Source organism: Mobula birostris, chromosome 29, assembly GCF_030028105.1.
Source record: "Mobula birostris isolate sMobBir1 chromosome 29, sMobBir1.hap1, whole genome shotgun sequence".
Lineage (NCBI taxonomy): Eukaryota > Metazoa > Chordata > Chondrichthyes > Myliobatiformes > Myliobatidae > Mobula > Mobula birostris.
Genome location: NC_092398.1, coordinates 19,712,289 through 19,727,642, shown reverse-complemented (window position 1 = coordinate 19,727,642; position 15,354 = coordinate 19,712,289). Strand labels below are relative to the sequence as shown.

At 45.6% G+C, this 15,354-nt stretch overlaps 1 protein-coding gene across 1 annotated transcript in view; it reads left to right on the top strand.

Moving 5' to 3' along the window:
• LOC140189912 (Fc receptor-like protein 5) overlaps positions 1–12,809 on the top strand; it is a 54,419-nt gene extending 41,610 nt beyond the window's left edge. The window contains exon 11 of the mRNA XM_072246257.1: positions 12,655–12,809. Coding sequence (XP_072102358.1) covers positions 12,655–12,809 — 155 coding nt within the window. The remainder of the gene's footprint in view (positions 1–12,654) is intronic.
• Positions 12,810–15,354: the final 2,545 nt, after the last annotated feature.

Below are 15,354 nucleotides of genomic sequence, written 5' to 3'. Positions count from 1 at the left end.
GTAGTGTTCTTCAGTTTTCTGGTTTGTGCTTTCATTTATTTTTTTAAGTTTATACTGGTTTGTAATTCTTATCAAAATTGCATATACTCAATTGGAGTGTTGAATCCTGTTCTCGTTGATGAAATTACATGCTTAACAAGTTTTATCCGACTCTTGTGTAATTTTTTAAATCTGTTATTCTTCGTTCTACTTCTGTCCGAGGTAATGTTAATTTCCGTGGTTCGATTCTACACAATATGTCATGGTCCGGTCCGTCAAGTTCGTATTCCGGTTCACGGTCCAGTCCATCGACCTTTGCTCCAGATTTTCCTGTCTACCCTGTTTCTGTTCTTGTTGAGCTCTAATCGAGGCAGCTGATACTCGTTGGGGCTGGTTTCATAAATACCTTTCAGAGACCACGGCGTGGCTGCTGGATTTTCCTTCTCCTTACTCCTTGTATTCCTTCCTCTGCCGTCTGTTTCCTTGCCTGAAGCCTTGTCTTGTCTTGCCAGTAACTCTCGCCACGCCTGAAGTTCTCGTTTTGCCTTGCATTGTCTGAAGCCTTGCCTGGTCTTGCTGGTAACTCTCGCCTCGTCTCGCCTTCAGTCTTGTCCTGGAGCCACATCGTACCTAGCTCCATCCCTGTCCCTTGCCTCCGCAGGGTAAGTCAGGCTGTCTTGCCATTACCCTGCGACTGGTTCTGTCCCTTCCTGTCCCTAGCCTCCGTCGGGTAAGTCAGGCCACCTTGCCGTTACCTGCGGTATTCTGTCCCTTCCTGTTCCTTGCCACCGTCGGATGGTGATCCGCGCCCTGCTCAGGATTACCGCGCCCTGCCCAGGAGAACCGCGCCCTGCCCAGGAGTACTGCGCCCTGCCGAGGAGGAGCCTCTAGCCTTCGGCCTCCAGCCAAGCCTCTAGCCTCATGCCTCCTCCCAAGCCTCGCCTCTGGTATCTAGCCTAAAGCCTGAAGACTCCAGCCTCCTGCCTCCTACCAAGCCTCGCCTCTAGTCTCTAGCCTCAGGCCTGAAGACTCCAGCCTCCTGCCTCCTGCCAAGCCTCGCCTCTAGTCTCCAACGTCAAGCCTGAAGACTCCAGTCTCGTCCTTGCCTAGTTCTGGCGCCCGAGCCAGAGACAAGACCCAGGTACTGGGTCCTTATCCAGTCTCTGGCTCGGAGTCCAAGCCAGGGCTCTTAGCTCTCTTGTCCAGTCCTGTTCCAGGTTCCCGGTTTTCGTGTCCATGTCCTTGCCCTCACCCTGTATCCTCGTCCGTTCCCTAGTACTTCAGTGTCTGTGTCTTGCACTTGGGTCCGTTCCTATCCACCTCCTTATGACAGAATGCTTCTAAAACTTGTCGTTTCAGTTCTTGTTTTCCTTTACAAATTTTCCAGATCAGGTTCGGACCAAGTTATTATGCCAAAAGGATGCGTTGTTTTTTTTTTACTTTTTCTCAGCTCAGGCTGTTAAAACCTAAGATACGGGCCTGGCCAAGCACACACATTTCTGAATTTCTGGGAACTCTCAGACTATTCTAGTCTTGTTTAGTATTGTGACTTTCTGGAGGTTTAAACAAGTATTGCGGTGTAGCTTTGATTGTGTATGCTATTGTGTCGTGAATTTAAATTTAGAATGATAACAGTTGTCGATATTGCACTGTATATACACTGTTTATGTTCGTCTTTCAATTTCCTCTTTTACTTCTGCGTATTTTTGGAGTTTCCACTTTTTGATTTCTGTATGTTGTACGTATTTGGAATTATTAAGTAACTTATTCTTGCTTGTTTTTCCTGTAACATTCTGATGTTATTATATATTGTCCTATCCAGTGGATTGGTCGCAATATATTTTGTAGGACACTGACTCTAAAACTGGATCAGGCTTGTATGGACTCTCAAACCTACCTATGCCTCACAGAATTTATAACTATGATATCAGCTCGCATGTCAGCTGCAGAATAATAAAAGCAGCTCAGGTTCATCACCCTCGCACCATACTGAATTGCCTCAATTTCAGGCAACATCCTTACATATCCTTCTGGACCTCCTGGCAAGATTCCTCTTTCTTCGTGTGGCCTGGAGATCAGAAATACCGGAAACGCTCCCAAAGAGGAGAAGCCAACGTTTTCTGTCATTTCTTGAATTTATATACATTGTTCCGATCAAAGAAAGGAAGCATGTCTTATATCTTCTTTAAAGCCTTATCTGCTGGTACTGGTTCTTTCAGCGAGCTGTGGACCTACACAGAAACATCATACTGCGCGATTGACGAATGGTCCTAACGTTACGTATATTTGCTGTTCACTTCCCTCCTGCCATTGGTAATATGAGATAGAAATACACTATTAACTACACTTATTAAAGTCCATCTGCCATTTCTCCTCCCGAATGTCTGTATCTCGTGTATCTTTATATAACGTTCTGTGGAATGCAGATCCTCGTCAATTGTCATCTCGTCTGAAAAGTTAGTGATCAGACCACCTACCCTCTTATCGATGTCAATGCCACATACATGCAGAAGTTCTAGCACCTACCCTGTTGACCTCTAGTCTGAGAAACTCTACAGCAGCACACTGTGTGCCCACTATCAGCACGAAAAAATTGCACTCAACGGACCAAGTCACCCGTGATGTAATCTCTGCAGCTGTAAGTTGGTGGATCTAACCCTGACCCTACCGAAACTCAGCACAAATTCCAACATAAGTAGGACTTGAAACAATAGATTTTACTCTGCCTGAGCATATTACAGCCATATAGAGTAAACACTGATTTTCCCATCTCGAGGAATATTACTTCCTCTCCCTTACCATGCCTTTGCTTTCTCCTCAACTCGTTTCAACATCATACTTTGGCAGCGTTCATATCTCAAACGCCTATCACCCTACCTGTCTTATCCAATGTTTCTCTCTTGCATATAAGCCCTTCCCAGATCTTGTTTGTGAGCTCTTAGCACTCTGACTTCCCCACCCACATTCGCAGGCTACAACGGTCATTAGAATACGGGCATAACTACCAAGTTGCAATGAAAAACTCCCCTATATATATGATAGCTAGAGAAATAAGTCCATTCTATTCTATAAATATATTAAGCTAGCAGAAAAAGCAAAGGTTATACGAAACGTAATGCATAGTATATTGCTACAATTACAGAGTTGAAGTAATCGGATGAAGGTGCAGGATGTATGAGGCTAAATTTTATTAATCAATAGGGCCATTCAATAGCGTAATAAGAACAGTACAGTTCCAAAATTTTTGTATGATCTCTCCAACAGCAAAGGGCAGAACAAAAGAAAAACCGCAGTGACGGCGTGTGTTATGCTAGCTGATTCACCAAGGCAACGAGAAATGTAGACCGAGTCCCTGGAGAGGAAGCTCAGAGACGTAATAAGTTGCATACGCAACTCTCTAGAGATTTTGTCGTTTTAAGTTGTGTGTGTCACAGGAATAATTGGGTATTCATGCATCCGGATAGAGATTCTTTTTTATTGTATGGCGCATGGTGAGACATCAGCGAGAGTCATCGGAGACATGCATAATTTTCTTAGCCTCCTGAGGACGTAAAAGTACTTGGGTGCACTTTCTTTTCTTAATTCATTCCTCTTTCCACAGATACTGCTTTACTGACTGAGTTCTTCCATCATTTTCTAGTTCTATGCTTTGCATGCAGATATGCCATAACTCATTCTGGTTTTCGTGAAACATTTGGACAGATGGAATTGGGAAATTGTAAGGAGGAGCTGCCCTAGAGAGCCGAAATGAAAAGAGGTCGACGTTTAATTTCTCCCTCATTTATATCAGCGATGTAAACTAGAAAGCCACAGTTGATACTATGTCGCTTTATCAGATCTCCGCCCTTCAGAACGAAGCGCATTATTTCAACATTAATTTCGTGAAATTTGTCCCTTTCCAGCAGAACATCATCGCAAAAGATTAAAAATGCAATAAAGTACAACATAAATAGATAGGTTACAAATACAAAGCGACGTCGTGTTTGTGGGATCGTAGACCGTTCTGATACCTGATGGCGAAAAGGTTTCCGCATGGTCGAGTGCGGGTCTTCAGACTCCAGCACCTCCTCATCTTGTACTTCCGAAAGGAAGGTATATCACGGATGGCTAAGTCCTCAACGGTGGATGCCGCATTCTTGAGGCATTATCTTTTCATGATGTCTTTGATGCTGGGTTTGGTGGCGGTGATGAGAGTGTGTTTGAATCTACAACCCTCTGCAGACTCTTCAGACCAGGCTGTGATGTAAGCCGTCAGTGTCTTCTGCACTCTACATCAGTAGACGTTTACAAGTTTCTTTGTTGAAATAGCCAATTGTCTTAAACTCTAAATGAAGTAGAACATTAATAGAGCACGGTAAAAGCTGCATTCTGCTTCCTATTTTGTAATGTCGTTTTGCATGTGATTCCCCAAAATCAGAGCCTCACATGTGACGGTAAATAAGACTGTCCGTTGATGCGATGCCATGTGAATAATATGAAGTTGTCCAATTTCGTTCAAAATAAAAGTGCCACAATAACATGAAACACATCAGGTTCTAGTCTCTTCAATACACTGACTTAGTTATTCGAAGTTTATGGTAGCCAGGAGGGAAACTGTAGGAAGCTCTTCACGAAACACATACATGCTTCGGATTCAGCAATATATTGAAATAAGACTTATGGTCTTATACTGAAAGAATTGGACCAACCCATGATTGAATGGCAGAGCAGACTCGATGGGCCGAATGGCCTACTTCTGCTCCTATATCTCATGATCTTATGGTCTTATACTGAATCTATTGAGAATTCAAGTTTGTTTGGGATGATTTTCACGTCTGCGACTTGGTAGCTATGCTTTGTAGCGAAGTTAAGGAAAGTTTTAAAAGAACAGCATCTCGACTTTGGTTATTTACGTCATTGTGTGCAGACGACGTTGATGTTCGAAGTTAGTTAATATTTTATCATAGAATCAGAGAGATATCGAAAGTTATACTACCCAGGGACTGTCCCGTCAGTCCATATCCATTCCCATTTGCCCATTTCCAGCTCACTTGAGGCACTCATCTTTTTATGATTCGCTTGTTTATGAGTCTATATGTAAACGGAACGTGCAACACAACAATAGAATAATACCAAAAGTTGGTGATGCATTACTCCTTGTGCCTTTTGTCACTCAGTTACCTGTAATAGGCGACGTGGGAAAACTGATGTGTTTTTGTTCACGCGTTTCTATATCAAGCAGGTACAAATCTAGCACTTCTGCTGACATACAGTATTTTAAGAGCCTCGTAGATAGGTACATGGAGCTTAGAAAAATAGAGGCTGTGCGGTAGGGAAATTCGAAGCAGCTTCTAGAGTTGATCACATAGTCGGCGCAACACTATGGGCCGAAGGGCCTGTGTGCCATGTTCTATATAGTGTCCTTGCTAATTTAGAATGGATTCTGTTTATTTTTTCTCCTTAATAATTGTGTGGTAATCCAAGATAGTATAGAATTCACTGATATGAGGGATATCCAGTGCTTCCGCTGTGTTTTACCCACGTCCTTGCCAATGTGATTTAAATATTTATTTAGTAATCCAGACCGTCCAGCAGATAACAACGATACATGATTACGTGGGATACAGAGGCAAAAGAATATATCCTAAATTATACCAACAGTGCAAAATGGATAATAGTCGACTACTAAATACCGAGATCCCACTTTAATTCTATAGCCAGTCTTTTCCCTTTTCCAAGTTCCTTCTTGTTCCTACCCGAACTCAGTGTCTGGTCACAGGTGGTTCGGGACGACTCTCTACCGATCCCTTCTTGATTTCTGTCTTTCAAGGAAGTTTCACGGGTTGAAGCAACACTCAAAACACGCTGGAGGAACTCAGCAGGTCGGGCAGCATCCGTGGAAACGATCAGTCAACGTTTGTGGCCGGAACCCTTCGTCAGGACTGAAGAGGGAAGGGGCAGAGATCCTATAAAGAAGGTGGGTGGGGGGAGGCGGTGGAAGGAGAAGGCTGGTAGTTTCCAGCTGAAAAACAAGTAAGGGGAAAGATAAAGGGATGGGGGAAGGGAAGCAGGGAAGAGATAGGCAGGAAAGGTGAAGAAGGAATAGGGGAAAGAAAAATAGATACTGGAAGGAGGCGGAATCGTGAGAGAGGTAGTAGGCAGCTGGGGGAAAGGGAAGCGTGAAACTGGAATAGCGGAAGGTAGGGCGAGAGAATTATCGGAAGTTCGAGAATTCAATGTTCGTACCAAGGGGCTAGAGACTACCTAGATGGTATATGAGGTGTTATTCCTCCAACCTGAGTTTAGCCTCATCATGGCAGTAGAGGAGGCCATGTATAGACATATCCGAATGGGAATGTGAAACAAAGTTGAAGTGGGTGGCAACCGGGAGATCCCATCTGTTGCGACAGACAGAGCGGACGCGCTCGACGAAGCGTTCCCCCTGCCTGCGTCGGGTTTCACCGATGTAGAGGAGGCCGCACCGGGAGCACCGGATGCAATAGATGACCCCAACAGACTCACAAGTGAGCCTGCAGAGTATTTTGTGTTTAAACCTCATGAGTTTGTTTTCCCCACCGAGGTTCTAATTTCTTTGTAGGAGATCGCTTGGATTCCGTATCTAGAGGGATCCAAACCTCGTCGTCAAATTGTCAGAGAAATTTAATATCACTGATTAGACTTAAGCAAAGAGACATATGTACGGGGTCTTTCTTTTTGTTAAATTTAAAATGGCGTCTTTTGGCCTGTCTGAGTGGTGCGCAGTAGTTCAGCGTATTGGATTTGCGGAGTGGGTATTACCAGATTCCGATGAGTGAGACCGATAAAGAGAAGACGGCCTTTATCTGCCCCCTGGGATTTTTCCAGTTCGAACGAATGCCCCAAGGCATCTCGGGGGCCCCAGCCACCTTCCAGCTGCTCATGGAGAGGACAGTGGTGGACATGAACCCGCTGGAGGTATTGGTGTACCTGGACGACCTGATAGTGTTTGGATCTACGTTGGAGGAACATGAGGAGCGGCTGCTGAAGGTGCTGAGTCGGCTGAAGGAGGAAGGGTTAAAACTTTCCCTGGATAAATGTCAGTTCTGTAAGACGTCTGTCAGTTATGTCGAGCACATAATCTCGCGAAATGGAGTGGGCACTGATCCGGGTAAGATAGCCGCAGTAACCACCTGGCCGAGACCTCAGAAGGTGAGCGCCTTACGCTCGTTTTTGAGGTTTTGCGGATATTACCGGCGATTCGTGAACGGATATGCGAAAATGAGTCATCCACTGAACCAGCTGTTGTGTGGCTATCCACCTGTGGGGAGGAAGAGGAAGGGAGACCGAGGGCCGGAGGTAGGAGGATAATTGAACCCGGGGGAGCCTTTTGGATTGAGGTGGGATGCTCAATGTGAGGAGGCGCTCCAATCTCTGAAAAGGGCGCTGACACAGGCCCCGGTGTTGGCTTTTGCTGATCCCCGGAAGCCGTATGTTCTACACACTGATGCAAGTCACGAGGGTCTGAGGGCTGTCTTGTACCAGGAACAGGGCAATGGATTGAGGCCGGTGGCGTTTGTCAGTCGGAGCTTGTCGCCATCTGAGAGAAACTATCCCACTCACAAGCTGGAGTTCCTGGCGTTGAAATGGGCGGTGGTGGACAATTTGAGTGACTACCTAAACGGGGCCCAGTTTGAAGTGAGAACTGGCAACAACCCCCTCACTTATATCCTGACCTCGGTGAAGCTGGACGCTACTGGGCACCGGCGGTTAGCCGCCTTGTCTGCCTATGAGTTCAGCCTGACGTACCGCCCGGGGAGTCGGAACATCGATGCAGATGTCCTGTCTGGTCGGGCGCACGACGAGTCGGGCACGGCTGAGGAGTGGAAGAGTGTCCCTGCCCAGGGTGTAAAGGCCATGTGTCAAGTTGGGAGCGACGGGGAAGTAGGAGCACAGATGGGAACGGATCGGGCAGTAGATCAACTGGGGGCGGACGATGACGCGCTACCCACTGTTTACTGTAATGTGACTGCTCTGAGGAACAGGCAGCTGCCGGAGTTGAGCCCCCAGCATGTGGAGGCAGCTCAGCGTGATGACCCAAGCATTGGCACTATCTGGTACGCGGTTAGCCAGGGTGATATGGGGCAGGTGGAGAAGGCGAAGCATGCCTCCGTTCCTCTACTACTGAAGGAGTGGCCTCGGTTGAAGCTGAAGAACCACGTCCTGTACCGGGTCACGGCGCCTCCGTTCCACCCCCGGCGCTGGCAGCTGGTCATGCCTGAGAAGTATCGGAAGACTGTGTTCCAGGCTCTACATGATGATTCCGGGTACTCAGGGGTAGAGAAGACCTATGGATTAGTCAAGGACCGGTTTTACTGGCCGCGGATGAGGGGGGAGGTTGAAAAATACTGTAAGACCTGTAGTCGTTGCATCAGGAGGAAGACCTTGCCTGTGCAGGCGGCTCCTCTGTCCCACTTGCAGAGTGCGGAACCCATGGACCTGGTATGTATGGATTTCCTGTCTATTGAGCCAGACACCAGCAACATCGCGATTGTCTTGGTCTTCTCGGATCACTACACTAGATATGCGCAGGCTTTTCGTACTAAGGATCAGAAAGCGACTACAGTGGCAAAGGTGTTATGGGAGAAGTACTTTGTTCATTATGGCCTTCCCCGGCGGATCCACAGTGATCAGGGACGGGACTTCGAGAGCAGGCTTATCCAGGAATTACTGGGTATGCTTGGTGTTGAAAAGTCCAGAACCACCCCTATCACCCGCAGGGTGATCCTCAGCCTGAGAGGTTTAACCAGACCCTGCTGGACATGCTCGGCACTTTGGAGATTGGACAGAAGAGTAAGTGGAGTCAGCACATCGCCCATTTGGTTCATTGTTACAATTGTACTCGCAATGATGCTACGGGGTACTCGCCCTACTATCTGATGTCCGTACGGGAAGCGAGGTTGCCCATTGCTCTGTGTTTTGGGACTGAAGCGGGTGAAATACCTTCGAAGCCATGTCTGAAGTACGTGTCCGATATGAGGGGAGAGTTGAAAAGGGCGTACGAGTTGGCTGAGGCGGCAGCCACCAAGCAGAAACAGCAGAATAAGAAGAGGTATGATCAGAAAGTAAAGTTCTTCCAGCTATTGCCGGGAGACCGAGTCCTTATCCGGAATTTAGGATTACTGGGTAAGCACAAGTTGGCGGACCGTTGGGCAGCCACCCCCTATGTGGTGGAGAGTCAGATGCCGAATCTCCCTGTTTACCGGGTGAGACCCGAGGACGGGAAGGGGCCTGTCAAGGTACGCCATCGGAACCACCTGTTGCCTCTGGGTCGAGAGGTGAAGGTAGACTCAGAGCCTGAATGGGAGTTTACGCCTAGTACGAGGACTCTGCGAGGGCGCGGGGCGAAGGAAGAGCCCGCTGCGAAGGAGATAGGGCCGGTCCCCACCTCGAGAAGGGATACGTCATCGGAAGATGATGAGTCGGACGTGTGTACCTGTTTCCGTTCGCTGATTCCCCGGTGCCGGGAGAAGAGACTCCTGGCCCTTCCATCACTGAGTTAGGGGAACCGAGGGAGGGTGTTGCAGAGCCGCCTGTATTACAGCCGGAATTGGGGGAGGAGAGGGTGGAGGCAGAACCCGAGTCAGAGGGCTCACAGGGGCAGAGGGATCCCTGTGAGGGGGAAGATCCGACAGATAGGCCCAGGGGTCACCTGGGGTGTCTGAACAGGGAGAGTCAGCAGAGGAAGTCCAGAGGCCTCAGAGGAGTAGACATTCCCCCGGAGAGACTAACTTATACAGCGCCGGGAGAGCAGGGTGTGATGTCTACTGCCCTGGAAAGTTATGTCACTGCTTTATGCACCTGGGTTGGGTTTGGTTTTACAAGGAGCACTGGTGAACTATGTTAACGTCATGAGGGCATGACTTTTTGTGGTGGGGTGGGGAGAGTGTACGGGGTCTTTCTTTTTGTTAAATTTAAAATGGCGTCTTTGTTATGTTAATCTGGGGAATGCGGCTTTGCTGTGTTAAACACTGAAGAGAGTTTGCGCTAGCAGCTTGTTTTACTTTAGAGTGAGATAGCAGGGTTCTATTAACCATTGGGTGGTCATGTATCGTTTTGTTTTCGGATACCATGCTGTATGATATGACTGTGGATTGGGTTTGGCCGGGAGTCGGAGGAGAGACAGGGAGGACGGTGGAGAGACGTGGAGTCGGGGAAGAGACGAGGAGGACGGTGGAGAGACGGGGAGTCGGAGGAGAGACAGGGAGGACGGTGGAGAGACGGGGAGTCGGGGAAGAGACGAGGAGGACGGTGGACAGACGGGGAGTCGGAGGAGAGACGGGGAGTCGGAGGAGAGACGGGGTGGACGGCGGACGTGCGGGGGTTTTTGGGGGGGAGTCGGAGGAGAAACGGGGAGGACCGCGGACGTGCGGAGAGGCTCCGGTCGATCACTCCGGGTGGTCCCGAGCCGTGAGTCGACAGGATTCGGGTGGTCGTCAGGAATCGATTGAGCTCCAACGATAGCGCGTGAAGAACTTGGACTTTGATAAGTGTTGGCGCCTTTTTTTTCGTTACTTTCCGCTCTGTACCAAATTCATATTAATGTCATAGAATTAGTAATATCTATAAAGTGTATTTGTTAAAATTTACTGGGTGTGCTGGCTGATGATTGATGTTTGGGATTGATTCGGGCGGCGACTGACCCAGTGGGGGAGTGTTGAGGCCGGTGCTGGGCGGGATTTCCCCTAGACATATACGAGCCAATATAACGGAACGTTACACATATATTCCGTTTAATTACTTTATTACGTGATTACGGAGAACCCACGAAGAGACTCTGCTAAAGTGAGCTGAAGAACGGTCTTTTATACCTCAAAGTACATGCTGTTCTGTAGTTTTCAGGGGTCAAGAGGTTCCTATTGAGACCTTATGGACAAAGATCTGGATTCTTCCATACCTTACACGCAACCTGGCATATGGTACCCACATATTTCCTCATTAATCAGATGAAGCCAAGCAGTTTGTCCTGTAGCCTTGAAGCCCAATGAAACTCCCCATTAATTATACGAAACCAAGGCATTATTCATGTTCTCTTCAAGGCCAATGGTTCCTCTTCATTGAATATAAACAAAATGTCATATCGCCTTGAGGTCCAAGGGTTCTCCTTACAGACAATACACGTGCTTTATCAGTTCTACATTTCTAACAGGACTTATTGCTAATTAGTATGATCGGAGAGAAAGATCCCATCTGCTTCTCACCCTGCTATTCTCATGATTTTAACCCCTAATTCTCAGGCTTAATTTTTTTCCACATTGGGGAATTCCGTATTCATTCTGTATGACTATAATATGCACAAGTAGAAGAAAATATACTCTTTTCTCTAGTTTCTCTGACGAAGAGGTCAACAGGGTGTGCGTTGGGAACTGTGTTCATCTATCTAGCATTGACATCGATAAAAGTGTAAATGGTGTGATTCAAGATTCAAGATTCAAGATTCAAAAGATTCAGAAAACTTTATTGTCATTCTAACCGTACATCAGCTCTGCAGGGCAGAATGAGACAGCGTTTCCCAGGAGCAGTGCAATCATAACATAACAAACGCAGCACTAAATAATAAACATAACAATAAATAGTAAAACACAACAGCCACATGTCAGTTAAAATCAAGTTATAAGTGTCCAGTGCAAGTTAAAAGTGTCCAAAAGCAGTCAGGTAGAGCAGCTATTTAGCAGTCTGACTGCCTGTGGGAGGAAGCTGTTTAGTAGCCTTGTGGTTTTAGTTTTGATGCTCCTGTAACGTTTGCCTGATGGTAGAAGAACAAATAGTTCATGGAAAGAAGTGAGGGGTCTTTAATGATATACCGTGTCTTCTGGAGGCATCGACTCTGAAAGAGGTCTTGGACGGAAGATAGGGAGACCTTAATAACCTTCTCTGCTCCCCTAACCACCCTCTGTAAGGCTTTTTTGTCGACAGCACTGCAGCTGGAGTATCAGGTTGTGATGCAAAAGGTCAGCACAGTCTCAACCACGCCTCTGTAGAATGTAGTTAAGATGTTAGTGGGGAGTGATGCTTGTTTAAACTTCCTCAGAAAGTGCAATCTCTGCTGGGCCCGTTTCACAATCCTAGTGTTGTTCCTGGACCAGGTGAGATTGTCCGAGATCTGCACTCCAAGAAACTTGATGTTTTCCACTCTCTCCACTGTGGTGCCACTGATGCTGAGGGGTGTGTGCTCAGGCTGAGACCGTCTGAAATCGACGATCATCTCCTTGGTTTTAGTGACATTAAGCATCAAGTTGTTATCACTGCACCAGCTCTCAAGGTGTTTGACCTCCTCCCTGTACATTGTTTCATCATTTTTGCTGATGAGCCCCACCACTGTGGTATCATTAGAAAATTTAATGATCAGGTTCTCCTTGAATCTGGCTGCACAGTCATGTGTTAGCAGTGTAAACAGCAATGGGCTAAGCACACAGCCTTGTGGGGATCCAGTGCTCAGTGTGATGGAGTCAGAGATGTTCCTGCCAACACGGACTGACTGTGGTCTCTCTGTCAAGAAATCCAGAATCCAGCGACACATGGCAGTGTTAAGGCCAAGCAGCGACAGTTTCTCCACTAGTCTCTGCGAGATGATGGTATTGAACGCTGGACTGAAATCAATGTACAGGGTTCTGGCATAAGTGTCTTTGTTGTTAATCATAATGATGATTATGTTTTCAGACAAGATGACCATTGTCGAGCCTTTGGATTCCACAGAATGCTGTCCAAAGATACACCGAGATATAGACGTTTGGGAGGAGAAACGGCAGATGGAGTTTAATAAGTGCGAGCACTCAGACATCTTTTATTACCAACGGCTGGAGGGAAGTGAATGAGAAAATATATGTAACGTCAGGACGAATGATCAACAGAGAGATGTTTGGGTGCAAGACCACACGAAAGAAATCAATACCAGTGGTAAAGAAGGCGTAAGGTATGCTTGCATTCAGTGATCGAAGCAATGGATATAAAGGTCAAGAAACAATGATAGAACTGCAGAAAACGGAAAATGGTCCTCATTAAGTGCACTTCCGGTATTTCCGATCGCCAGGTCACACGAAGGAAGAGGAAGCTTTCGAAGCGGTGCAGAAGGATGTCGATGAAGTGTCTCGGCCCAAAACATCGACTATACTCTTTTTCACAGGTGCTACCCAGCCTGATGAATTCCTCCAGAATTTGGCTCGTGTTGCTTGGATTTCCAGTACCTACAGATTCTCTTTTGCTTATAAATTTGAACTGTTAGTTTGCTCCTCTGCAGCTAACGGGCAAGTTGATAGCAGAATATCAAATTATGAGAGTGATCCTTAGGATTGACAGACGATCACATGCCAAATACAGTTTTAGAGTTAGAGTCCTACAATGTATATTCTGAACGATCCAATATCACAGATGGGACAATGCATCTGGAATTAATATTACAAGACAAACAAGCAAGAACAATTTACTTAATAGGTATAGCCATTCCATAAACATATAAAATTCAGAAATCAATGTGAAGAACATTGGAAATATACGAAATTAAAAAGGGAGATTGAAAGAATATCGAACATAGAAAGGATATACTTACATTGTCCCAGCAGTAATATCTAGAACTGGCATCACCCCAAGTCACTACACAGCAGCATTAAGCAATATGGGCTGTTCAGTAATATCTATGTAAATCTCCAGAAAACCACAAGGATAGCCCGAAAGTTCTCAGCAATTGAGAAATGAGTGTTCTTAGCTGTGCCCGTTCCTCGGGGGTTTTTTTTCAGCCTGCGCAGAGAAAAAAAGAGACAAATAATAATCAACCATACTACGTATTTTTTCGCATTATATATTAGTCCAGAACCGATCTAGAAAATTTATAAAGGAAACCATAACCTGAAATGACAAAATTTAGAAAATGTACACTCTAACGCACTTATTTCAACGCAACCCAGGAGAGAAGAACAGGAATAACAAACATAAAAACTTACACAAAAGACAGATGAAACTTCTAAAGATATATTTTTATCAACATAAGCAGGATTCAGAACGCCTCGTGAGCATACGCAAAACTGATTAAAAGTGCATACTACGAAACTTAAATGAAAGCACAACCCAGAAAAGTGGAGAAATTATCATTTCAGAAGATAGAGTTTACCAACTAAGCGCATGGCCTTCCATGGAAGACTGAGCAGACGAGATGTCGATAAAGAAATGTCGAACGCCTGGCTCAGAGTTGGAGATCTCTTCCCAGAAGTAGGAAGATTACTTGCGAAAATATGAGACCTGGTGGTTAACAAAAAATATCAAAGTTATAGAATGAAAGACCAACAAATTCACAACGATAATACCAAGGAAAAGCAGAAACAATCCCCCAGCAGCTTATCTAAATCTGATTACTTACACAAGCACAATCAGGTGGAAAACATTATTCACCAAAATTTGCTTCAGAATACAAACTCATAAATTACACCATACCTTACTATAAATACAAAATCCGATCCAGTTTTAGAGTCAGAGTCCTACAAATTATATTACAACCGATCCATTATTGCTGATAAAACAATTCATAGTAGCAGTCCGGATATTATATTCCAGGATAAACAAACAAGGACATCTAACTTATTAGATATGGGCATTCGAAATATACACAACATACAGAAAACAAGAAGTGATAAACACAAGAAATATGCGGAAGGGAAAGCGAGAATTGAAAGACTTTCGATCATGACCAGGGTATACGTTATCTCGGTAGTAACATCCACCAATGGTATCGTCCCGAAGTCATCACAATAGCGTCAGAAAATTAAGCCTACAAAGCAATATTTATGCAAATCTCCAGAAAGCCACAGTGATAAACACCACTAGAATTGTTTGAATGTTCTAGCAATTGATAAATAAGTCTTCTTGGATATGCTAATAGCTCAGGCTTACCAGCTTGATCTGAGGACAGAATAGAAACACAGTAATATCTTATTCACGCAAACACGAGGAAATCTGCAGATGCTGGAATTTCAAGCAACAGACACACAAAATGCTAGTGAACGCAGCAGGCCAGGCAGCACCTATAAGAAGAGGTACAGTCGACGTTTCGGGCCAAGACTCTTCGTCAGGACTTTTGTTGCTTTTCATACAAACGATGTAGTTAGAAGTGCTGTACAATGGCATAGAGTGCAAACATTGAAAAGTCAATGTCTTGGCCTCTAGGATATAAATGTCATGTTCCCGAGAGCATAATTAAACTTCTAGAACATGGATAGTCTTGGAGCAGCTGCCGAAATCAGTTACTTCGATGAGTGTAATTAATATCGTACCTGTGAGCCTTGCACCAGATGAGACGTCTTATAAAGAATGCCCTAAGCAATTAATCAGAAATTCACATCAAATCTGCCATCTTCTCCGATAGCGGGATCC